Here is a 23,311-nt window from a genome sequence, read left to right as displayed (position 1 = left end):
GATGTGGTTTATTTATGAAGTTAACATTTGCAAGTGTTTTTATCTTGCTCGCAAAGCAATTTATGAATTTATTTGGACAGCAGTTGTCTTACAGATAGCAGGGTAAACCAGCATGTCCTTACTGACAGTTTTAAGTGTTTTGGGCAAGTTTGATTCTCGTTAGATCGCGTCACTTGTTTTACATGGGACACCACAGTGTCCTGGTCCAATACCAGAAAGAAAGGTGCTGCAGTTTCCGTGTTTAAGGCATCGCTGCTAGCAGCAGAGAAGTTTGTACTTTTGGGCTGGGTGTTGTGTTCATGTGTAATGCTTTCTGTGCTCAATAATTTGAAACTGTCCTCCAGAGATCCTGTGTTGGTTGGTTTGTTTTTAAGGAAAGGGGTTTTAAAGTCTCCTTTCTGTTACTCTCTCATAGAATTTGTTTATTCTCTGCCCTTTTTAGCTTTAATAGCTAAAATCATACTTGCAATGTGAGTGTGACGAGTGAAGGCTCTGTGAATAGCATTATCAAATTGACTTTTTTTGACCTTGGTAATTGCTAATCTGTGTGAGGGGGTATTTCTGAGACTTGCCAGCCTTGCTCGTTTAGCATTTTATTGTTTTTGTACAAGTCTTGAACAGGAAAAGAGGATTCAAAGAGAAAATCGGAAAAAAAGAAACTCAATTCCCTGTTCTTAAGCAGTTGAGGTCTTCTAGAGGGGAGCGGACTTGCAGAGGGGGAAGACAGTATTCTTATGCTAATCCACGCTCTGGATAAGGAGCAAAGCTGCCGTGCAAACAATGGAAGTGGAGCCAGAAAGTCTGCTCTGCAGTCTAGCACGCCTTGAAAAGCATGTCAGGCAGGGCGCCTAGGGCTGCTCAGGGGAGGGGCCCGAGCAGAGGGGAGAGCTCCAGCTTACTTTATGGAGCTGGCAGCTTGCCATAAGACTTGGAAAAAACTTAGTACCTGGAAAACAAGAATTAAGGGTGGAAGTGAGGGAAAGGGGGAGAAAAGTAGTTGTAGTCTATTTTAGATGGGTTAAACAAAGCAATCTCTCAAAAAATCCATAGAATTCTCAGCTTTGTTGCTGCTATTTTCTTCTTTATACCAAACTTGAAATTCAAGTGATCTGTTTTTTAAATAGTAACTTACTTTTCTAAACAGTGTTCTGCATGAGAGATGTAGATTTCAGCAACATGTCCCTACTCAGAAATCAGCTTACACTACCCTCATGTGGGCAAAATGTGTTTAGAAGCTGGAGCTGCAGACTGGTGTAAGGATGGTGGGGTTTTGGTTTTCTGTTTCTGCTTTCTTCTCTTGTAGGAGAAACCCCTCTCAATGATGTGGAACCGGGGGAAAGCATGGATTTCTATGGTTTGCTTTGTGATTGATTAAATTCAGCAACTAGACAAAGAGACAGGCTGTTCTGCTTAGGTGGCATGAAATGAAAAATACACTCTCTAACTACCGAACAAAAACACACTTGCTGGAAAGCTCTTCCATGAGGCCTAGAATTTGCATTATCACCTTTGCTTTGGAGACAAAAAGTAGTTGCAAATCTCTTTCTAGATTGGTCCAAGGTTATAGGTATAACACAAACAAGCTGAGACCATGGGGCTAGGTACTATGAAGGCTTGTCCTTTTGGTGTTTCTGTTTGGGGATTTTTGGGGGGGACAGATTAATGAGCAGCCGTCCTCAGATGATGAAAAACCTACTGTAGGGTTGTGAAAACATTCAGTAGTTCTTGTTTCATAGTGCTGAAAGGGATGTTACACTTCAGAAAGCCATGCTATGAAAGCATTTGTACTTTTAAAGGCACTGGTACTGATTTTCAGAGTCCGTTGCTCACTGAAAGTGAGCAAATGTATATTTAGAGTTGAGGCCAATGTTTTTCCTCTTGTCAACCTTCTACTCAATAACTATTTCAAAGACAAAATATGTGATAGGTCTTGTAGATAGCATATTATGACCATAACATGTTCACTAGTGACATCTGAAATTCGTAACAATTACTTTTTCTCTTGCTGTTTGTGCTTAGTGAATGAAAGATTTTCTTTAAGTAATTTTTATGCAAGAAAAAAACAAAAATAAGTTCCATTCCCTGTTTAGATTTGTTAGCTTTAGAGATGGAATATGTTACATGTGGAGGCTTCTTCTCGTTGAAATTGGCTAACAGTAAGGACCTAGCAAAAATGATACATAACAAAAACATTTCAGAATGATAGCTTCTAGTCGGAGTAGCAGAAGTTTATGTCATTTATGGTGGAAAATGCATGGGTGGTGTTTGCCAGTTGTCTTAGGGGCAAAAGCTCTCAGCCAGCTACTAACCCAAGTGATATAGTTGAAAGAAGGGAAATGGGTCAAGATAAATAAAAAAACATGTAGCAAAATCCTACTTGAATGTCCTTAAATATGAGAATGTGTCATGTTTGTAACACACTATGATGTGTCTGAATACCTGATGGCACTAGGAAAATAATTTCACTGAATTTCATTACTGTAAATTTAATGGCAGAAACTTTGTAGCTGTTAGTTAATTGGATTGCAGAGTAACAGTAAGACAGGCATTCAGAGGTCCAATGAGTGGCGTCCCCAATTACCTAATTGTGTTGGGCATGGTGAAAAAAACAGCTAGGCTATAATTTCTTTACAGTTAACAACTTTGTTGATGAAATGGATACATCATAATTTAGTAGTTTGGCTTATACATTCTGGAGTAAAGCACACACTTTGCTTTTACAAACAGTGTGAAGTATTTGTTGTGTAAGATTTCTGTTGAGTATCCAAGGTAGATTTTGGTGACTTTTCTTCCAACTGCCCAAAAAGTGAGAAGTCTTTCTAAGTCCGTGAGCTCTCTTACTAGAGAAAGCAGTTGTTAGGGCCTTCTGTTTTTTGAATGAACAAACCTGCCATTGCAGTTCATGTGTTTAAAAAAAATGTAGTTATATACATGCCACAAAAAAGGCGCCAAAACCTCGGGTATCATAGACCCTTGAGATCACTGGGTCCAACACTATACTACCAAGTGCACCATTAAACCATATCATTAAGCACCACATCTGAAAAAACCTTTAAACGCATCCAAGGATGGTGACTCAGCTGTCTTCCTGGGCAGGCCTGTCCTAATGCTTGACAACTCCTTCAAAATGAATTTTTTTTCCCTAATGTCTAGCCTAAACCTACATTGGTGCAGCTTGAGGCCATTCCCTCTTGTTCTATCACTGAGAAGAGACCAGCACATACCTCCCTATATTCCCCTTTCAGGTAGCTGTAGCGGGTGATAACGTCTTGCATAAGATCACATGTTTTTCGTGAGTGTGTAATACATACACTTCATTTAACATTTCAGATTTAGTAGCAGTTTGCAGAGGGAGAAAGAAGATTGGGATAATTTACACAATCTTCTGGCTTCAGAATTTATGTAATCATTAATAATTTTAAATATTTCTAATACAGTCTGCAATTTAATGGAATTGTGACCTTACTTAGATGAGGCTCTATTTGTTTAGACACTAATTTAAAGTAGTTTTTATTAATGGCTGGGCAACGTAAGAGCTCACAATAGTCATCAGTCTTCTCCATCAGCTGTAGGGTTTCTTCATAGATTTTGGTGGTGGTTTTACCTGACTTTTTAACTTGGCACATTTGACAGCGCTTAGCTAGTTTGGCTGTTTGGTTCTGACACGTTTAAGAAGTAGGGAACTTTCTTCTTGTTATAGAATTGGTTAAATCTAACATACTGAAAATTAACTATAACCTTGTTGTTATGAATAACAAAATATGCTTGTAAGGGCTCTCCTGGTTCACTCTGTTCCTATCCTGTCACCTGCAGCTACATAAGATAGTGGCCTTTGTGAACTAGAGGCTAATTAAGTTTTTGACTCTTCAGTTTGAAAAGCTGCCCTAGAACCTTCTAATGCAGTGGTTAGGAATTGTCTTGTAATTTCTGATCTAAATAAATTTTAATGGCTAATCCATACCTTGTTGTTGTTGAACCAGTAATTTTCTTCAGGTTGAATGGTTGTCTTGCTTTCCTTGTGTTTATTCCTATGTTATATTTTCAGGGAGTCATCATTTCCCCATTAATTTAACTGTATTAATATTGTTCTTTTTATTTTGGTCTTCATACATAACACTTTCTTGTTTTCCAAATAGTATTACCCATCCTTCTAGGCATATGTTCAGTTTATCACATTGCCTCTGTGCTGTCCATGCTTTACCATTTCCCCAGGGAAATTTCACTAGAAAATTTGGAGTTGTTTGTCTCTTTATTCCAGCAACATCGCATGGATGTCTCTGACATTCTGTAATTGGTTAGTGTGCTTGAGACCCTGACCATAGCTATTTTCTATACATGAATTCCTAGTTTCTTGCAAAGAAGATTCAGAGTTACCAGTATGCAGAACTATTCCAATTTCATGCTGTTGTATTTCATTCTGTCACTTCAGTTTTTCATTTGATCCTAATCTTTTTGCATAAAACCAACACTGAACTGAACTGAGAATTCCTCTTTGTCTGCAAAGTTTTACTTTTTATGTGTAGTTCATTAATGAAAAGGGTGTAAGTATTCTTGAATCAAGCTGAAGGTCCTTGAATGCCATTTGAACTAGAATAGAAAAGAATAAACCAGGTTGGAAAAGACCTTCGAGATTGAGTCCAACCTATCACCCAACACTATCTAATCAACTAAACCGTGGTGCTAAGTGCCCCATGCAGTCTCTTAAATATCTCCAGTGATGGTGACTCCATCACCTCCCTGGGCAGCCCATTCCAATGGGCAATCACTCTTTCTGTGAAGAATTTCTTCTTAATATCCAGCCTAAGTCTCCCCTGGTGCAGCTTGAGACTGTGTTCTTTTGTTCTGGTGCTGGCTGCCTGGGAGAAGAGACCAACCCCCACCTGTCTACAACCTCCCTTCAGGTCGTTGTAGACAGCTATATGGTCTCCCCTGAGCGTCCTCTTCTCCAGGCTAAGCAACCCTAGCTCCATCAGCCTTTCCTCATAGGGCTTGTGCTCCAAACTCCTCCCCAGCTTTGTTGCCCTTCTCTGGACACGTTCCAGCAACGCAACATCTTTCCTAAATTGAGAGGCCCAGAACTGGACACAGTAGTCAAGGTGTGGCCTAACCAGTGCTGAGTATAGGGGCACAAGGACTTCCCTGCTCCTTCTGGCCACACTATTCTTGATACAGGCCATTGGCCTTCTTAGCCACCTGGGCACACCGCTGGCTCGTATTCAGCCTACTATTGACGAGTACCGCCATGTCCCTTTCTGCCTGGCTGCTCTCCAGCCACTCTGATCCCAGCCTGTAGCACTGTATGGGATTGTTGTGGCCAATGTGTAGAACCTGGCACTTAGATGTGTTAAATCTCATACCATTGGACTCTGCCCATCTGTCCAGCCTGTCAAGGTCCTTCTTCAGAGCTCTCCTTCCCTCTAACAGATCAACACCTGCCTCCAGCTTGGTGTCATCTGCAAATTTACTGATGATGGATTCAATCCCCTTGTCCAGATCATCAGTAAAGATATTGAAGAGCATGGGGCCCAGAACTGATCCCTGGGGCACACCACTAGTGCCTGGCTGCCAGCTGGATATGGCACCATTCACCACCACTCTCTGGGCTCGGCCCTCCAGCCAATTCCTAATCCAATGCAGTGTGCTCCCATCCAAGCCATGGGCTGACAGCTTGGCCAGGAGTTTGCTGTGGGGGATGGTGTCAAAGGCCTTGCGGAAGTCGAGGTAGACTACATCCACAGCCCTCCCGACATCCACCCAGCGGGTCACCTGATCATAGAAGATCAGGTTGGTCAGGCAGGGCCTGCTCTTTCTAAATCCATGCTGGCTGGGCCTGATCCCTTGGCCCTGCTGTAAGTGCTATGTGAATGCACTCAAGATGACCTGTTCCATAATCTTTCCTGGCACTGAGGTCAGGCTGACAGGCCTGTAATTGCCTGGCTCATCCAACCGGCCCTTCTTGTGGATGGGCACCACGTTGGCCAGCTCCCAGTCTTCTGGGACCTCTCCAGTGAGCCAGGAGTGTTGAAAAATGATGCAGAGCATCTTGGCCAGTTCATCTGCCAGCTCTCAGCACCCTAGGATGGATCCCATCTGGTCCCATGGACCTGTGTGGATCCAAGCGGCTGATCAGGTCTCTAACTACTTCCTCCTGGGTTACAGGGGAACTATGCTGCTCCCTGACTCCATCTGCCAGCTCAGGAGGCCAGTTGTCTGGAAGACAACATATGTTGCTATTAAAAATGAGACAAAGAGGGTGTTAAGTACCTCTGCCTTTTCCTCATCTTTAGTTACAATATTCCCCTCTGTATCCACTAAGGAATGGAGGTTGTCCTTGCCCCTCCTTTTGCCATTAATGTATTTATAAAAGCATTTTTTGTTGTCCTTCACAGCAGTGGCCAGTCTAAGCTCTAAATGGGCTCTTGCCTCTCTAATTTTTTTTCCTCCATGCCCTAGCAACATCCTTAAACTTTTCATGGGTAACCTCTCCTTCCTTCCAAAGATGATACACTCTTACACTCTTTTTTTCCCTTAATTCTGCTCAGAAGTTCATTGCCCATCCAGGGTGGCCATCTACCCCAGCGGCTCATCTTCCGGCACATAGGCACAGCCTGTTCCTGCACCTTCAAGAATTCTTTCTTGAAGTAGGTCCAGCCCTCCTGGACTCCTTTGTCTTTAAGGGTTCTTTCCCAAGGTACCTTCTGAGTTAGTTCCCAAAGTAACCTGAAGTCTGCCCTCCAGAAGTCCAGAGTGGTGGTTTTGTTGCTGCCCCTCTTAGCTTGACTGCATATTGAAAACTCAGTTATTTCATGGTCACTGGACCCCAGAGAGCCTCCAACCACCATGTCTCCCACCAGCCCTGCTCTACTGGTAAAAAGAAGGTCAAGCAAAGCCTTACCCCTGGTAGGCTCACACAGCATCTGTGATAAGAAGCTATCCTCCATACACTCTAAGAACCTCCTAGACTGTTTCCTCTCTTCTGTGTTGAGTTCCCAGCAGATATCTGGCATGTTAGAAGTCTAGTTCCATGGCATCTAGTGCCTCCCTGATGTACAGGGCCAGCCCTCCACCCCTTCTCCCTCGCCTGTCTCTCCTGAAGAGCCTGTAGCCATCAATTACGGTGCTCCAGTCATGTGAGTCATCCCACCACGTTTCTGTGATGGCAACTACATCATAACTTTCCTGCTGTAACAAGGCTTCCAGTTCCTCTTGTTTGTTACCCATCCTGCATGCATTAGTGTACATGCACTTCAGCTGGGCTGCTGATTTCACCCCTGACTCCAGCTTACCACCTTCAGATTCCTGTCTGGGTGTACTGGTTTCAGCCCCTTCCCCCTTCAAATCTAGTTTAAAGCCCTGTCAATGAGTCCAGCCAACTCCCTTCCTAGAACCCTTTTCCCTCTGTGGGATAGGCTGTTCTCATGTGCAAGGATCTTTCTTCCCCTCTGGGACAGATGTACTCCATCTGTTGCTAGTGGATCTGGTGCCATAGAAGGTTCCCCAAGATCAAAAACCCCAAAATTCTGTTGGTGGCACCAGCCTCTGAGCCACTTGTTAATTACACCTGCTGTCCTGTTCCCTTCAGTATTGCTTCCTGCAACTAAGGGTATTGATGAAAAAATTACCTGTGCCCCTGACCCCTCAACCAGTTTTCCCAGAGCCTTGAAGTCCTTTTTGATTGCCTTTGGACCTCTGGTTTTAACCTCATCGCTCCCCACCTGTATCATAGTATCAGTCAGCGTTGGAAGGGACCACAAGGATCATCTAGATCCAACCCCCCTGCCATGGGCTGGGACACCCCACACTAGATCAGGCTGGCCAGAGCCTCATCCAGCCTGGGCTTAAACACCTTCAGGGATGAAGCTGGAGGTGGGGAGATTCAGGCTGGATGTGAGGAGGAAGTTCTTCACCATCATTTGGGGGTGTGGCATTTGTTACAAGCACTAAAACAACTAGTCTATTTTATAAAACTACTTTTTTTCTATGTTAAATTACATAGCTATATTGGAGTCCCAGGTGATTTTAAGAACAAAATGTTCTTAAACAACAGTTTCCTTTCCTGTGAAAGTGCAACAGAGACTGTTAGAGAACCAGGTGTCTTTGTTGAGCTTAGAAACTTGCATGAGAAGAACATTTCAAAGAAGGGGTTAAAAAAATACCTGAAATCACTTTTGGTAGCTGTGGTGGGACACACGTCATGATTTTGACACAGATTTTTTGCTTCTGTTGTGTGAGTGAAAGAACAGAATGTGTCTGCACACAGTCTGCAGTTCACACGGTTCACATTGGGGTATTTAATTGTAAATAGTTATTTTTCATCAGTGCCTTAAGTTTGCACGCCTGGCAGTGAAACATTACTGTTAGTGCAGTGGGTACAGGCGCACTCATCAGTGCTTGTCTGCCCAGGCCTTGCAGCCAGCTGCAGGGCTTTCCTTGCTAAGGGCAAACTTGACATGGCAGGAGCAGCGAAGACAAGTAATAGTATTAAGGCATCATATGTGCATTTCTGGGGAAGAGAAGGGAATTGCAGCCCTGCTGGGTTGTACTTTGCATTTTTAAAGTACTCTTTTAAATGCTGAATTCTTAAATTAGAATGATTTTTAAATGGGGAATTAGAACAGAACTTGTCATATAATACATGTATCTGTGAAATGTACCTGAATCAGCTTCTCAATATTTCACAAAATACTGGTTCTGAACAGAGAGCACTGTATTTTTGAATAGGCTTTAAAACTAACTTAATTGTCTCACTGAACCCAAATTGCTGTGCAATTGGAAGTGAGTTGCATTAAAATGTTCTTTTATTTCCTCATTTGCCTGGATTTTTGTATGACATACTGTGTAGTACAGTGATAAATACATGTTGCATGTTAAGTTGCTGTGCCGGCGTGCTCTCTTCCTGAATGGAGGAGCAAGACCACCCATTTTCTGAAAGCTTATAATTTTAAACTTATTTCCTGAAATGTTGAAGAGTGAGAATACATGGTCTGTACTGAAAGCTGCATGGAGAAGACAAATTATTTTAAAATATAATTTAAATGGACTATTGGTAAGGTTTTTCACTTGATGGACTGTAAAAATAGCTTTGTAAACAAAGCCCTTGTTGTTTGACTACATACAAGCCGTTGGCAGTTTTCATGTTCCACGTGTTTTATTGAGGACTGAAGTTCATTGCGGATGAAATGTGGAATAAAGCAATAATACTCACAGACTTGTTATTGGCCTGATGTTTTTATTGCTAGAAGGATTTTCCCTGTCGGCTCTTGGGGCTGGTGCTCCTGTCATTAGGAGCTGCTGAAGAGAGTATTTGTGTTACCGTACTGCTTTTACCACCACCTCACCAGGAAGTTTGTTTTTGACACCCACGAAGCACATGGTCCCAAGTTCATCCCACCATAACCTGGCAGTAATGCTGACAAACACCAAGACTGCCATGGGCTCAGGGAGCAGCATCTGCTCTCGTACTCGTGCTCAGCTATGGCTTCCCCTGGTGCAGAGGCCCTTTGTCGCTTCATTAGGGACAAGTTGGAGACGTGTGAAAAGTAGGCCAGGGGTCGAGCGGCCTGCCCCAGCCCTGCTGAAATTGAAAGTGACTGACACCTTCCAGCTCGGCTGCTAATTTGCCTCCATGTTAAATGCCTCCAGAGCACTAATTAAAATGAAAAGTTCTTGGGTCTCACTGACAGATGGATTGAGTTATCGGCGGTGGAAGCAGCCACCAACAGTAATTGCAGCCCATCCCTGAGCGAACACCAGATTGGCATTCATGAGCAGCGCCAGGCTGACAGGGGTCAAGGAGGTCAAGCCCACCAAAACAAGAGGCCGAGGAAAGGCAAAACCAGTCCTCTGTTCGTCTTTGTGCAACATTGCTTTTGTTGCGATTAACTATTTAGGTGTTCAAGCTCCTTTTTAGTCCTTTGAGGCCTAATTATGCTTCTCTCGTGAATCACTGTAGAAAGTTTGTTATGCAGAATGTGACCACAGCTATTGCACTCTGAAAAAGTGACTTCTTACTCGGTTTGGCTGTTGTGGCTGTTTATCCACTGGATGAGTAGAAATACATTTTGGTTTTGGAGAAAATGGTGTACGCATATAGGAGCGCAGTGTTTGAGGATGGATTAATTTGCACAAAACTTGGAAGTCTAGAAGGATATCAGTTAGAGTTAACATCTACAGTTCACTGGTGTTGTGAACTGAACTAACTTTCTTTTCTTTCGTGTACAGGCAGAGGGACTGGAATATAGTGAAGACTAAATGAGAAATTTGCATGTTAAATGAGGTTGTGTCTTTTTGGTTGTGTTTCAAGACATAGTAGTCTGGAAGACAAAATTGGTACTGGAAGTAAGTTATGTAACTAAACTGTTAAAATATAAATTTAACTTTCATGCAGCAGAGAGGTTGGAGGTTGTATTGCAATAAAATTTGTGCAAACATCTTTCAACTGATATTTCAACTCAGTGTTGCTTTTTCCCCACAACATTATGGGAAGTCACAGTATCACAGTATAACTTAGGTTGGAAAGGACCTCGAGGATCATCGAGTCCAACCTATCAACACAGACCCCATGACTAGACCATGGCACCAAGTGCCACGTCCAATCTCCTCTTGAATGCCTCCAGGGATGGTGACTCAACCACCTCCCTGGGCAGCCCATTCCAATGATGAATGACTCGCTCGGTGAAGAACTTTCTCCTCACCTCGAGTCTAAACCTCCCCTGGTGCAGCTTGAGACTGTGTCCCCTTGTTCTGGTGCTGGTTGCCTGGGAGAAGAGGCCAACCCTTTCCCGGCCACAACCACCCTTCAGGTAGTTGTAGAGGGCAATGAGGTTACCCCTGAGCCTCCTCTTCTCCAGGCTAAACAATCCCAACTCCCTCAGCCTCCTCATAGAGCTTGTGTTCAAAGCCTCTCACCAGCCTTGTTGCCCTTCTCTGGACATCATTATTTTCATTTAAAAAAAAAGAAGCTTTAAATTCTGAAAAGAAAGTAGTTTTCCAACAGATGTACTTTTGTGTGTTAGTTGAATATTGCTGTTGAGTATAACAGTGTGCGAGTCTAAAATGTATGACTGTGATATATCTAATATTTTTGATGGAAACGTGAAAAACATTCCTATGGTTTGTTAGCAAAAATGTTTATTTCAGAAGAATCCTGTTCAGTTGGATTCTAAATGTCTAATGCTTTCAGTTATTAATAAACATATGATTTTATTGTTTTTCAGCCACATGACTAAGATTAGCGTGATGAAAAATCTTAATTTTTTTTCTTGCTTCAGAAACACAAGGAGTTTCTTAACTGGGGTTTTTCACTGTGTCTTTCAGGAAACAAAGTTGGAAAAGTTACAACAGCATCTTTGCAGTCAAGCACCATATTTTGTATTGTGCTTCACCAGAGGAAGCTTAGCATTTGTCAAGTAGAAGGGCCGGTTGCCTTCACAGGAAGGATTCAAAGTAAACAATGACTCGATTGAAAGTTTGTGAGAGACTGCTTGGAGCCTATCTGCTTATCATTCTCCACGTTCAAGGTAAATATGTACTAGTTAAAATAAGTTTTCATATTTTTCATCTGTAACTGAGAGGTGTATTTCAGTGGTTGAGATAGGTGTGTGGTGTTTTTTTTTGGGGGGGGGGGGGGGGGGGGGGGCTGGGGGATGTTGTTTTTGTTCTCTTCCAAGCAGGTGGATGATTTCCTGACATGCCATATAAACACTTATTTAAAAAGAAGGATGTGGTCATAGATTGACCAGAAATACATAGTAAGTACAATCTGAAGCAAGTGATTGAAGGATTGGCTTTCTGATTTTTTTTTGTTTTCCAATATGTGTGTGTCTATGATACATTTAAACTTGACCCAGTGAAGAAATCATGGAATCATAAAATCAATAAGGTTGGAAATTACCTCAAAGATCATCAAGTCCAACCTGTCACCTAAGACCTCATGACTACTAAACCATGGCACTAAGTGCCACCTCCAGGGACGGTTACTCCACCACCTCCCTGGGCAGCCCATTCCAATGGCTAACTCCTCTCTCTGTGAGGAACTTTCTCCTCACCTCCAGCCTAAACTTCCCCTGGTGCAGTTTGGGACTCTGTTCTCTTGTTCTGGTTGCCTGGGAGAAGAGACCAAACCCCTCTTGGCTACAACCACCCTTCAGGTAGTTGTAGACAGCAATAAGGTCTCCCCTGAGCCTCCTCTTCTCCAGGCTAAGCAACCCTAGCTCTCTCAGCCTCTCCTCGTAGGGCTTGTGCTCAAGGCCTCTCACCAGCCTCCTTGCCCTTCTCTGGACACATTCAAGCATCTCAATGTCCTTCTTAAATTGAGAGGCCCAGAACTGGACACAGTACTCAAGGTGTGGCCTAACCAGTGCTGAGTACAGGGGCGCAATGACTTCCCTGTTCCTGCTGGCCATACTATTCCTGATGCAGGCCAGGATACCATTTGCCTTCTTGGCTGCCTGGACACACTGCTGGCTCATGTTCCACCTATCAACCAGTACTTTATTAAGTAATGAATATAAATGACAGAAAATATTTACCTGAAATTTATCAGGGATGAGCTGTCAACTACACAAAGACCTGAATTAAATGAATAGTGCCTTAATGCAAGAAGGATTATCTTCAAGCTCTTTAGAGTACCATCCCACACACACATTCACAGCTAATCATTTATGAAGCAGAAGTCCTTTCTCTGGATCAATGTAGAACTGCACTTCGTTGAAATTTTTAAACTGCCATTTTCTTTTCAGGTTTCCTTGAAACTGAGGTTCAGTTCAGGATTGTAGCGTACAGCCTACAAAGTTGTTAAATGTTTTTCTTCCAAAACTGGTCAAGGGTTCCTTTACAACTTCTAAGTTATTTGAGAGATTTCATATTTTTAACATGCAGCAGTTCAGAATAGTGTTTCCTAACTTCTAACTATGTGCTTTGAGCACTGGTGTTTGACTTGATTCTGAGTGTGTGTTTGCATTGATGAATGCACCCAGGTGTTACAGGAGTAGGGAAGAACAATTGTCTTAGTTTAAAGCTTTGCCATTGCAGCCAGTATTTCACGGTTGAAAGCAACAAAACAAAAAAAATCCAGGATTCATCCACATGTTACATTTGTTATGTCGGAAGAGGGAAATTCTCAAGACCAGTCCCTTTTCCAGTTGTGGGCATGCAATTTGTAACTTGCAAGAAATAGCTCAAATAGTCTAGTTTGGGTATAATTGAGGTTTGTAGTACAGATTTGCAAATATTTGCAGGTAGCTGTAGGTGATTAGATTGGTAACAGGTGCAAATCAAAACAAAGGAAATGTTGGAGAGCCTGTAGAACAGGCTGCCTGGAGAAGTTGTGAGGTATCCATCCTAACAGACAGTCAAAACGTTACCAAATTGAGTCTGAACAGCCTGGTCTGAGTTAGAAGTTGGTCCTGCTTATGTATTGTTAAAGATTTGATTAAAGTGATTTGAATGATTTATTAAAATATTTTATATTTCTTTGACATTTAGTTTTAACTAGGTCTGTTTCAATTAAAATTCATTGGTTGGTTCTGGTTTGTTGTTTGGGTTTTTTTTGTTGTTATTGTGGGGGGTATTAAAAGTAAAATACACTTAAATTTTTCTTGTCTCTGGCTTTTGAATACATAAGAACAGAGAGTAGTCTTCTTCAGAAGTTACTTTTTGAGGAAGGAAGTGGGAGCAGAAATTGGGCATTGCTGGTTGGAAAGATAGGGGGACAGGACTTGTTTGTCTGTGGTGAGCCCTGGTGCATTGCTCCTGGGAGACCTGGAGGGTAATAGAGATTTTAAACAAGTTGTCTGGGAACATGCTGTGATTTTTTAGGAACCAGTTCTGCTAGATGAAGCTACCTTTAACATGCCTGGTCTTTGGAGATCACAGCCTCAATATATAAAAAAGCATTATAGAGAGAATTATGAATAAAATGTCCTTATTAAGAGCTCAAAGAGAGGTTTAAGATATTTTCTTTACACATAGATTATTTTTTCTGATTTTTTTTTAATTATTTTTTGCTTTAAGAAAAAGTATTTGTGTTTTACTCAAGCTCTATCACATACACATTAAATCATTACAAAAGCTTGTGATAGGCAGAAAGGTGGAATGTCCTTGTTGGACTGGATGTTTTTGCAGTATCTGCATCATAAAGCAAGAAAAAGTCATTTAAAACACAAAAATTTCCAAGTATATTTTTTTGTAAGAAAGGTGTATCAAACATGAAGAACATTGGTACAGCTTTCATCTTTCATTAAAAGAGCCCTGAGCATCAGCCTAGCCCCGGTGGACGGCTTTACCACCAGCATGACGACAGGTGAAGGTGGTCTGCTGATAAAGATTCTGTGTATTTTAGCATTGAATTTTTTGGGGTTTACAAGCCTGAATCAGAACTACATGAACTACATGTTTAGAGTAGTGTAGTTAAGCTAGGATAATTTGCTTTTAAAGGTAATATATTCTGAAATAAAAAGATTTTCATGTGGAATGTGTCTTGTCTTAGGGATTCTGAAAGGTATTGAACAACTTCAATACTGTAAACCACTAGTTTCTACCATTGCAACTTTATTTGTGGAGGTAGAGGGGATAAGACTAAGGACTGGGACAACAAGGAAGTCATCACCAATAATTTAGAAGTCAAGCAAACCCAAAGGTTAAAGTTAGGTAATTAGTAATATCTTCACAAACAACTATAAAACCCTTTATACTTTCCCAAAAGAAATAGCCTCAGCCTACACAAGCAGATCTCTGAAAATAGTTAAGAGTAATCTGGGATTGTTTAGCCTGGAGAAGAGGAGGCTCAGGGGAGACCCTATCCCTCTCTACAGTTACCTGAAGGGTGGTTGTAGCCTGGAGGGAGTTGGTATCTTCTCAAGCAACCAGCACCAGAACAAGAGGACACAGTCTCAAGCTATGCCAGGGGAAGTTTAGGCTGGAGGTGAGGAGAAAGTTCTTCCCTGAGAGAGTCGTTGGCCATTGGAATGGGCTGCCCAGGGAGGTGGTGGAGTCACCATCCCTGGAGGTGTTCAGAGGGGATTGGACGTGGCACTTGGTGCCCCATGGTTTAGTCATGGGGTCTGTGGTGACAGGTTGGACTTCATGATCTTTGAGGTCTTTTCCAACCTTGGTGATTCTGTAATTCTGTGTGATTCTGTGACTTATAGGTCCAAGCTGGCTTTTGCTTGTCTTTCATTTACCATTCTCTGTGCATTTCTTAATAGAGCTGGTTTTTATGAGTTACACAAATTTTTTCTTAGATCAGAAGACTTAATGAAATTATATATGTATCCCTGTCATTGAGTTGCATCCAAGTTAGCTCATTGTTAGTGGTTAATAACACTTCACTGTCAAGCACGGTACCTTTTAAAGATTATCCATATTAATATTTGAAGACATACTTTCAAGTAGACTTACATTTCTAGTGTAGTGGGATTTTTAATGTACTCTGCTACTTTAAAATATGCTTTATGATCTAACTTATTTTTCTGTGATTGGAAGAATTAGTTCTTGGAATAATTTATAATTTTCAATCAAGAGATGGACATGATACATGTTTTACTAAACAACTTTTAAACAGCGATTTAAATATCTTCTTATCTGTAGGAGTTATTCACCCTACTAGAAATTTAAAATGAATGCAGTTATGTACAAGACTTTTGTGGTGGGTCAGAGAAAATCATGATGTTGAAGTCCCATGAACTTTATTGTCTTACTCTGTGGTTACATGAGAAGAGGAGAGTGTTCCAGCTCACCATTACTTTACTATTTCATTGAATGTTGCATGTTTTTGAAGTGTGGTAAAATATATATTATACTACAGTTTGTATGTTTAAAGGTATATGGTGCTATCTATCAAGGCTGGATAAACAGGCTGAAACCAGTCCATAATCTCAAACAAGTTCTCTGACGTGTGACAGCTTATTTGCTGCAAAGTTATATTATTTTGCCCCACCAGCCTGGTGCGCAGGTAGAGGGTAGAAAATATGAGAGAGCTTTCCTGCGCCTGAAATCTCTGGGTACTGTATTTCTGTACAGACTTCTTTCTTTTTGAAGCTGTGTGTATTAAGGCATAGCACTTATGCCTTTGAAGGTTATGTACTATTTGTGTGTTTCTTAGATGTAGAACAGAGCTGACATCTGCATGTGTCATGGGAAAGAAGCTATTAATTTCATCATCAAGTAGTGTAGTGTCACAAGATTCCTAAAGCCTAATCCTCCCTTCTTCTGTCCTGCTCCCAGAAGGAAGATAAAGCAATGTGAATTTTTTTGAGGTGGAGATCTGAGGGCAGGGAATAATAAGAGTGCTGGTGCAAGATCATCAGGTGGTTTCTGAAGCAAGATGTTGTTTAGGCATATCTTTCATTCACTCTTGTTCCTTTATCCAGCAAAACAGCAATGAAATCTCTTGTAACTTCATTCAGATCTTGATCTGCCCTTTTAACATCTCAGGTGAATAGAATCCAAGTCATTTTCCACATTCAACTCCCTTCCCCATGCCTAACATCTTTAAGATAGACACTAATCTTTCTTGAAATGCTGAGGATGAGCTGCATAACTGCATTAAAGGATACAGTTAGAGATAATATCCAGACAGGGACTATTAAGAACTTTCTTCTGAAGTGATCTCAAACAGTCTTAGTATTTTCCTTTTTCCTCCTTCCCTGGATATTGAAGTAAACTCATGTTTAGTAAGTGTTTTCTTTACAGTCTTAGAAAGTAAAAATGCAAGTGTGAAGTGAAATATTTTTATAGTTTCCCCATTCTTTGTGCAATTCAGATGTTACTTCTAAGATGAAATCAGGCTACCACAGACTATTATTTCTCTTTCATATTACAAAGATAATGGAATTGTAGCCTGGATTTTTGCTTTGAATAAAAATCTTTGTCTATTTAAACTGTACCAAAGGTGCTGGTCTTGAAAATACTGTTATGTATTTTGAATTGTATGTGGTATGCATTCTTCATAAGTCCTGTTGTACAATCCCTCATAATAAATCAAGAGGAAATATGTATGTAATTTTGGTTGTAGTGTAAAAGCTGTAGAAATGCTTCAGTATTAAATAATAATGCTGCTTGAAAAGATGCCAGGCTTGCACATAAATTCTTTCTCTTCTGAGGGAGGAGAGGGAATGCTTTAAGGGTTCCTTGAGTTTTTCTTTCTAACAAATTGAAAAAATGCTGCATTCAGTGCGCAGGGTAAGAAGGTGGATGAGTGACTGTGAAACAGATCATAAAGTATTCAAGCTTTTTATGTATGGAATGTTCCTGAAGATAAAGGGGGTTTTATAGCATTAATTAGGGGAGATATCTTCGTAGTTCAGCAGAATTAGAAGGAAAGACAGTATTTGTACATATGCAGTAGCTTTTCCATTGAATCTTCAAGTAGCATTACCTGTTCTCTGAGCAGGTAAGGATCTCTTAAATTGAATACAAAATGTGTAACATCTGCTGCACAGTATTAATATGAGCTTTTGGTTTATGCTGGGAAAAAAAAAATGTGTAGAAGGAGAGAGAGGACAGTTTGAGAAGCTGCTATCTCAAACATCTAAAATTCCTTTGGGTTAAATCAGAAATATCCCAGGCACTTATAAACTGTGATGTTCTAGCACTGCATCTTCTACATTGTTAACAGTCTGTACATAACCAGCAGTATCTCACTCGAACGTTACAGAAGTACTATTTGAAAACTACGTCTCAAATAAAATACAACTAAATTATTTGAGGCTTTAGGTCAAAGGTGCTATACTTTCTTAGGATGTACTCTTAGCTGTATCTGAAAAAGGCACAATTGCTTTCAGGGAAACTGCTGGAGTGGGACAATGCACTCATTGTGCTGTATTAATCCGATTAAGAAAATTTGCAAGTCTGCTTTTTTCAGAATAATACAATCAAATTTCACAAATACTTAATCACGTGTTTGCCTGAAGGATATAGTGCGTGTTACAAGGGAGTGATACAGAGGGTGATATCTGCACAGGCTTTTAATCAGATTTTTCTGCACATCTTTCAAGCAAGATACAACATAAGACTAATCTTGTTACAGCTGGTGTTTGGTGGGTTCGACAGAAAGCTGCAAGAACCTGTTAAAGAAATCCTGAGTTTCCTGGTCAATTTATACTTTTTAAAAATATATAATTATATATAAAAATATATAATTAAAAATATATAAATTCTTAGATAAATGGAAATTTCTTATTGTGAGGAAAATCTTTGAGGTGTACTGAAGTACTGAACTGCCTCCAGTTTTTACATTATTTGTAAAAGCTCCTGTTGGTCCTAACTAGCTGTTCTCTTATGCTGCTGCCCTAAATCTATTACACAGACTAGCTGTAAACTATGCCAGTGCAGGTGATAGTCTGTTTATAACTCTTCTAGATCCACGCAGTTCACACCTTGAGGACTTTGAGCCAAGAGTACTGTTACATAATGGACATATTTTTCTGTTGGCAAAGTTATACACGTGATAAAGCTGGAGGAGCCAGATGAAGATGTTCTCATCTCATGGGGTGGTCACAAAGCTTTCCAAGTGAGCTGGATAATGTTCCTCAAATTCTCTTTTGGACCTTTTATTGCTAAGAAGAAAACATGGAATTTTTCCTCCAAATGCTTGCAGTCACCAAAAAAACCCCAGTTTAATAATATGAACTAGATCAAATTACACTTAGCTTTTCTACTGCTGAGAAACTGAGGGCTACTAGGAACATAATTTAGCCCCGGGTTTATTCTGTGAAAGCTCATTTGTGTGTGGATGTTCATGTCATTTACTAAAATTTAATTTGCAAACAAGATTTACTTTAGCTCTGTTTTGAAGTACTAATGCATACAGACATCAAAAAGCCCAAGAGATTTTGGAGTTATTACTGCACTTCTATGAGACTGTGAATCTGTAGAGAATTACTTGAGTTCAGAAAATTAGAAAATTGCATATTAAGTAGATTCAGTCATGCATGAAATTACGCTGTGGTGGTTATCAAGCAGTCAGCATTTTGGTTTCCTAAACAGATGAATAAGAAAATTCTTACTGGCTGCATCACTGTTTTCCTGCTTCACCTCAAAAAGGCAAAATAATCTCTTTCTGTTATATTGATTTCTGGTCAGCAGGTCTGTTGAAATACAAAATAGTCGAGTGAGATATTTGTAGAATAATTACTAACTCATATTTCTGCCCTAATCTTGATATTATGTCTTGTATAGTTCAATTATTCAGTAATGTAATTATTCTGTTGTGTTTTGCCTGTAAAACTCACAAAAATATAGCAGAGAGATGCAAACGTTTTCTTTGTGTTTGTTTTGTTTTGTTTTAAATGTCCAGGTCAAAATCCAGAAAGCATGCTTCATGGCACAGGAATGAAAACAAATCCTGATCAAAAGAAACAAGCAAATGGAGTAACACTTGCTCCAGAGGACACCTTACCCTTCCTTAAGTGCTACTGCTCAGGACATTGTCCAGATGATGCTATTAATAACACATGCATGTAAGTATTGCACACAGAATAGAGGAGGCTCTTGGAAGAAGAAGCTTGGTTTTGCTTGTGAGGGCAAGCTATCTCAAGTGCTTACTGAGGTTCTCTCAGATAATTTGACCATAACTGATTAGAAACTCCTTGTTCTTATGGAGAACTGAGCACTAAAACCCATGGTCACCTGTATGCTCACAATATTGCTTTCACAATACCCTAGAATTATTTGAAACTAATAATTTTGCCCCAGCAACTGCTTTGAAGGACTGAGGTTTTAAGTAACCTCTAGCATTTTGTAAGTATTTAGTGAGTATTTAATCAGCATTTTATGAATATTTAATGACCCAAATCTAAACCTTCTGATACGACCACCTGCATGCTTAGTGTAATATTTCTTCACCTAACAGTCAAAAAGTAATGTTAGCAACATAGTTGTTTAGTGAGAATTCTTCTTTTGTGTTCTTCAATTGTAGAATATGAGGGAAAGGGGGGTTGGGGGAAAGCCTCTAAACATAAGAAAACAGGAGGGTATTTTTAACTTTTGATAGGCATACGATTTTTAACAGGTTCATGAAGTGGTTATGTGCTTGCTTAAGATGTTTTCATAATGTTGTGAAATATCCTTGGCTTTCCTTTTTTCTCTTAATTTGAAGTTCCTTGTTTAAGACACTCTGGTTAAGAATTAATGTAAAGGTACGCAACAGAAAACATACTACTCTACTGTAATTTGAGTCTTCATTTCAACACATAATATTAAGCCTCTCTAAAGCTGTTATTTGGCAGATAAAGCAGGTTTATGGAACCCAAGGAAGTGGAACAAACATTTTTATCTTTTAAAAGGGATACACAGCTAGTAGTTTTAAAAATGTAGTTTTGCACCTACAAAATGTTCTGTAAGAAGCCAGCATTTTGTCTTTCCACGCTTCCGGTATTTATGCTTTGCTTTATATCGCCCTCTGGTGTATGCAGTTAGTATAGCCCTCACTAATTCTGCCTCTGAGCTGATGGCTGTATAAATCATTGTGCTGGTGATAAAGCTGTTAAGTGGTAATACATATGCAGTTTATTGGTAATACATCTGCAGTGGGTAGGGTAATGGATGTCATCATGCTTCCCAAATCTGAATTTCTTTACAGAAATTTTGACAAACAAACGTTTCTGGATTTATTTTCTTTAGTGTATCTATGTTGAGGAAACGGTAGGAAGTTCCCTGTGAACATAATGAAAAACTTTTTCACTGTGAGAGTGACAGAGCACTTGAACAGGCTTCCCAGAGAGGTTGTGGAGTCTTCTTTACTGGAGACCTTCAATATGCACCTGGACGTGTTCCTGTGTGACCTGCTCTGGGTGATCCTGCTCTGGCAGGGGGTTGGACTAGATGATCATTCAGGGTCCTTTCCAATCCCTAACATTCTGTGGTTCTGTGGAGGAATTCTTATTTAATTTGGAAGCACAGACCTACCATTATGAATTGGTTTGGAGGTCCTTACAAATATTGTTGAAGTTTTCCAGTAGTATGAAAATGAGTGCATTTTTGTAAAGACGTAATAGTAAATTGAAGTGCATTGTGTGTTTTTTCATTTGTTACTGTCAACATCAGAAAGTGAGTTTGGTTTGTCTTAAAGGCTATAAATATTTGAGAGAGTTTATGTGGGGAAAAACATAGCTGAACTTTTGAGCTTGAAACAGCCACTCTTCACGTACTGGCAGTTGTGAGAGGTCATTGTTGCGTTTTCCATAATAGACACAAGGGAATATTTTTAACCTATACAAGCATACTCAGTAAGCGTTTTTAATTAGGTCTCTGGTTTTCCACTCCCTCACTTCTTTCTAAACAACTGTATGTGTGTGGCTGGATATAAGCAATCTTGAAGGTACGAGGAAGTAGAAGACAGAATATTTTGGAGGAAACATCACCACAGCATTTTATTTGAAAATACTGTGGGGGCCTTTTGTTCTCAAACTTTGGTAACCACTATGTTGAAGAATTTTTCTGTGCATTACTGTTCTAGTGTTCTTAATAGATTCATGATTAAATAATGCTGTACATTAAATGACAAACATGCTGTTAAAGCACAAGTAATATTTATTCCAGAACTAATGGGCATTGCTTTGCTATCATTGAGGAAGATGAACACGGAGAACCTACGCTTGCTTCTGGCTGCATGAAGTATGAAGGTTCAGACTTCCAGTGCAAGGTAAAAAAAAAAGAAATATCATTAAAAATTAAGATCTCCATGGAGATTATGTAAAGAAACTTCATAAGCAGTTTTACTCTCTGCAGTTTACAACTGCAGTTACAGATTTCTTTGCATGTTGCCTTTTACCATAAAAAGAATGGGACTGAACCATCATGAGTGAGTAGTGGCAGAAAGGATGCTTCATCATCTTTGAGCAAAGATTGGAATAGAATCCTATCTTGTTAGAGTTTTTTGCAATTGTCTGTAAGCCACTGACAAATTCAGCAGAGGACATCAGCCTTTTACTTGTCAGCCATTTCCTCAGTTGAAGAGAGAATTTTATAGACTGCCTAAGTGATCTGAGTAGTTTGTTTTAATGCATAATTTCTTGATTGTTTTAACTTGGAATTCCTTGTTTTCTTCAATTCATTTGACAGAAGAGTGTAATCATAAGGAGTTGTCTTTCACAGATTACACAACAGCTCAATTGTCTCATGAACATGTACACACAGTTTACCAGGATGTGTATGTTTTCCTGTTCAATGTATAATTACTTTTTTTCCTTTCTAGGATAGTTATGTATCATTAAATGCCTGAGTACATAGCTTGCTTTTAAAAGCAAACTTTAGCTGTTAGAACTGCTGTTAGAACTACTTTATCTGTTACAAAAGTTGGAACTGAAACCACAGTTAATAAAGCAAGGATTTGTTTAGAAGACCAGGATGTGGCACTAACCAGACAAGTTAATATTGCCTTGCAAGACTGTATTTTGCTTTTTCTTTTTTGACATTGATTACAGTAAACAAAGCTTTCAGAGGTAATCACCAGATGGGCTCCTTCCCCCTTTCCCCATAATGCTATCACTGTGTTGGATACTCAATTCGAAATCTCTAGGACACAAGTTTCTATATAATGTAGCTGTTAGTAGTACTGCTTTTTGGAAGCACTGCTGATTTCAGTTACAGCTGTAAATGTTTAGGGTTACTGCAGATCAGACCTGAGGTGAAGGCACCTCATGAAATCGTTCTTGTGTTTGTATTAGGGTCCTACTGTCAGATTCATTTTCATGCCCCTCCATCTTTTGTATGGTGTTTTGAAGGTGCTTTTTAGGCAAACAATACTGCTATGATGGTGAGTGCATCCTCTGTTCTAACTGATCACTTCAGAATGTGAATTATTACTCGATTATCCTTCTGCAGGACTCTCCTAAAGCACAATTACGTCGAACAATTGAGTGCTGTCGGACTGATTTCTGCAATCAGGATTTACAACCAACGTTACCACCACTTGATAGCACAGGTAAACATCTCCTAGATGTTCACACTGCTACCAATAAATGCTTTGTAGGTTCTGTTCCTCCCAGCCAACAGCTAAAAGTAAAGAGAAAATATAATTATTGTATTGCACAATTCTGTGTTTCCTGTATTAAGATATAAAGCTTTGTACTGCACTTTGCATATTCCCAGTTTTCTTTTCTGCCACTTCCAAGTTAGTCTTTTCCTCCAGCAGCCACTGCTGATATTTTTATCCTCTTACTCAGGTTGTTCATATCATGATCTGCATATGATCTTTTGATCTGTTTTTATTCTGTTTCTACAACCTGTTCTCTTTTCTGTTGAAAACAGTGTTCTTAATCTCTGTTTTCTGCTATGATTAATACATCTTTTAAAAAAGTATTGTGACATT

General features: G+C 40.0%; 1 protein-coding gene across 2 annotated transcripts in view; it reads left to right on the top strand.

The window, feature by feature from the left end:
• Window positions 1-23,311, top strand: part of BMPR1A (bone morphogenetic protein receptor type 1A) — an 83,004-nt gene that overhangs the window by 45,841 nt on the left and 13,852 nt on the right. For both annotated transcript variants that reach the window (XM_068140023.1, XM_068140024.1), the window contains exons 3-6: window positions 11,317-11,519; window positions 19,298-19,460; window positions 21,541-21,643; window positions 22,825-22,924. In XM_068140023.1, the coding sequence (XP_067996124.1) occupies window positions 11,453-11,519; window positions 19,298-19,460; window positions 21,541-21,643; window positions 22,825-22,924 (433 nt within the window). In that variant the 5' untranslated portion in view covers window positions 11,317-11,452. The remainder of the gene's footprint in view (window positions 1-11,316; window positions 11,520-19,297; window positions 19,461-21,540; window positions 21,644-22,824; window positions 22,925-23,311) is intronic.

Source organism: Melanerpes formicivorus, unplaced genomic scaffold, assembly GCF_026170545.1.
Source record: "Melanerpes formicivorus ecotype bairdi unplaced genomic scaffold, bMelFor1.0.p_v2 SCAF_6, whole genome shotgun sequence".
NCBI lineage: Eukaryota > Metazoa > Chordata > Aves > Piciformes > Picidae > Melanerpes > Melanerpes formicivorus.
This window is presented reverse-complemented; position numbering and strand designations above follow the sequence as displayed.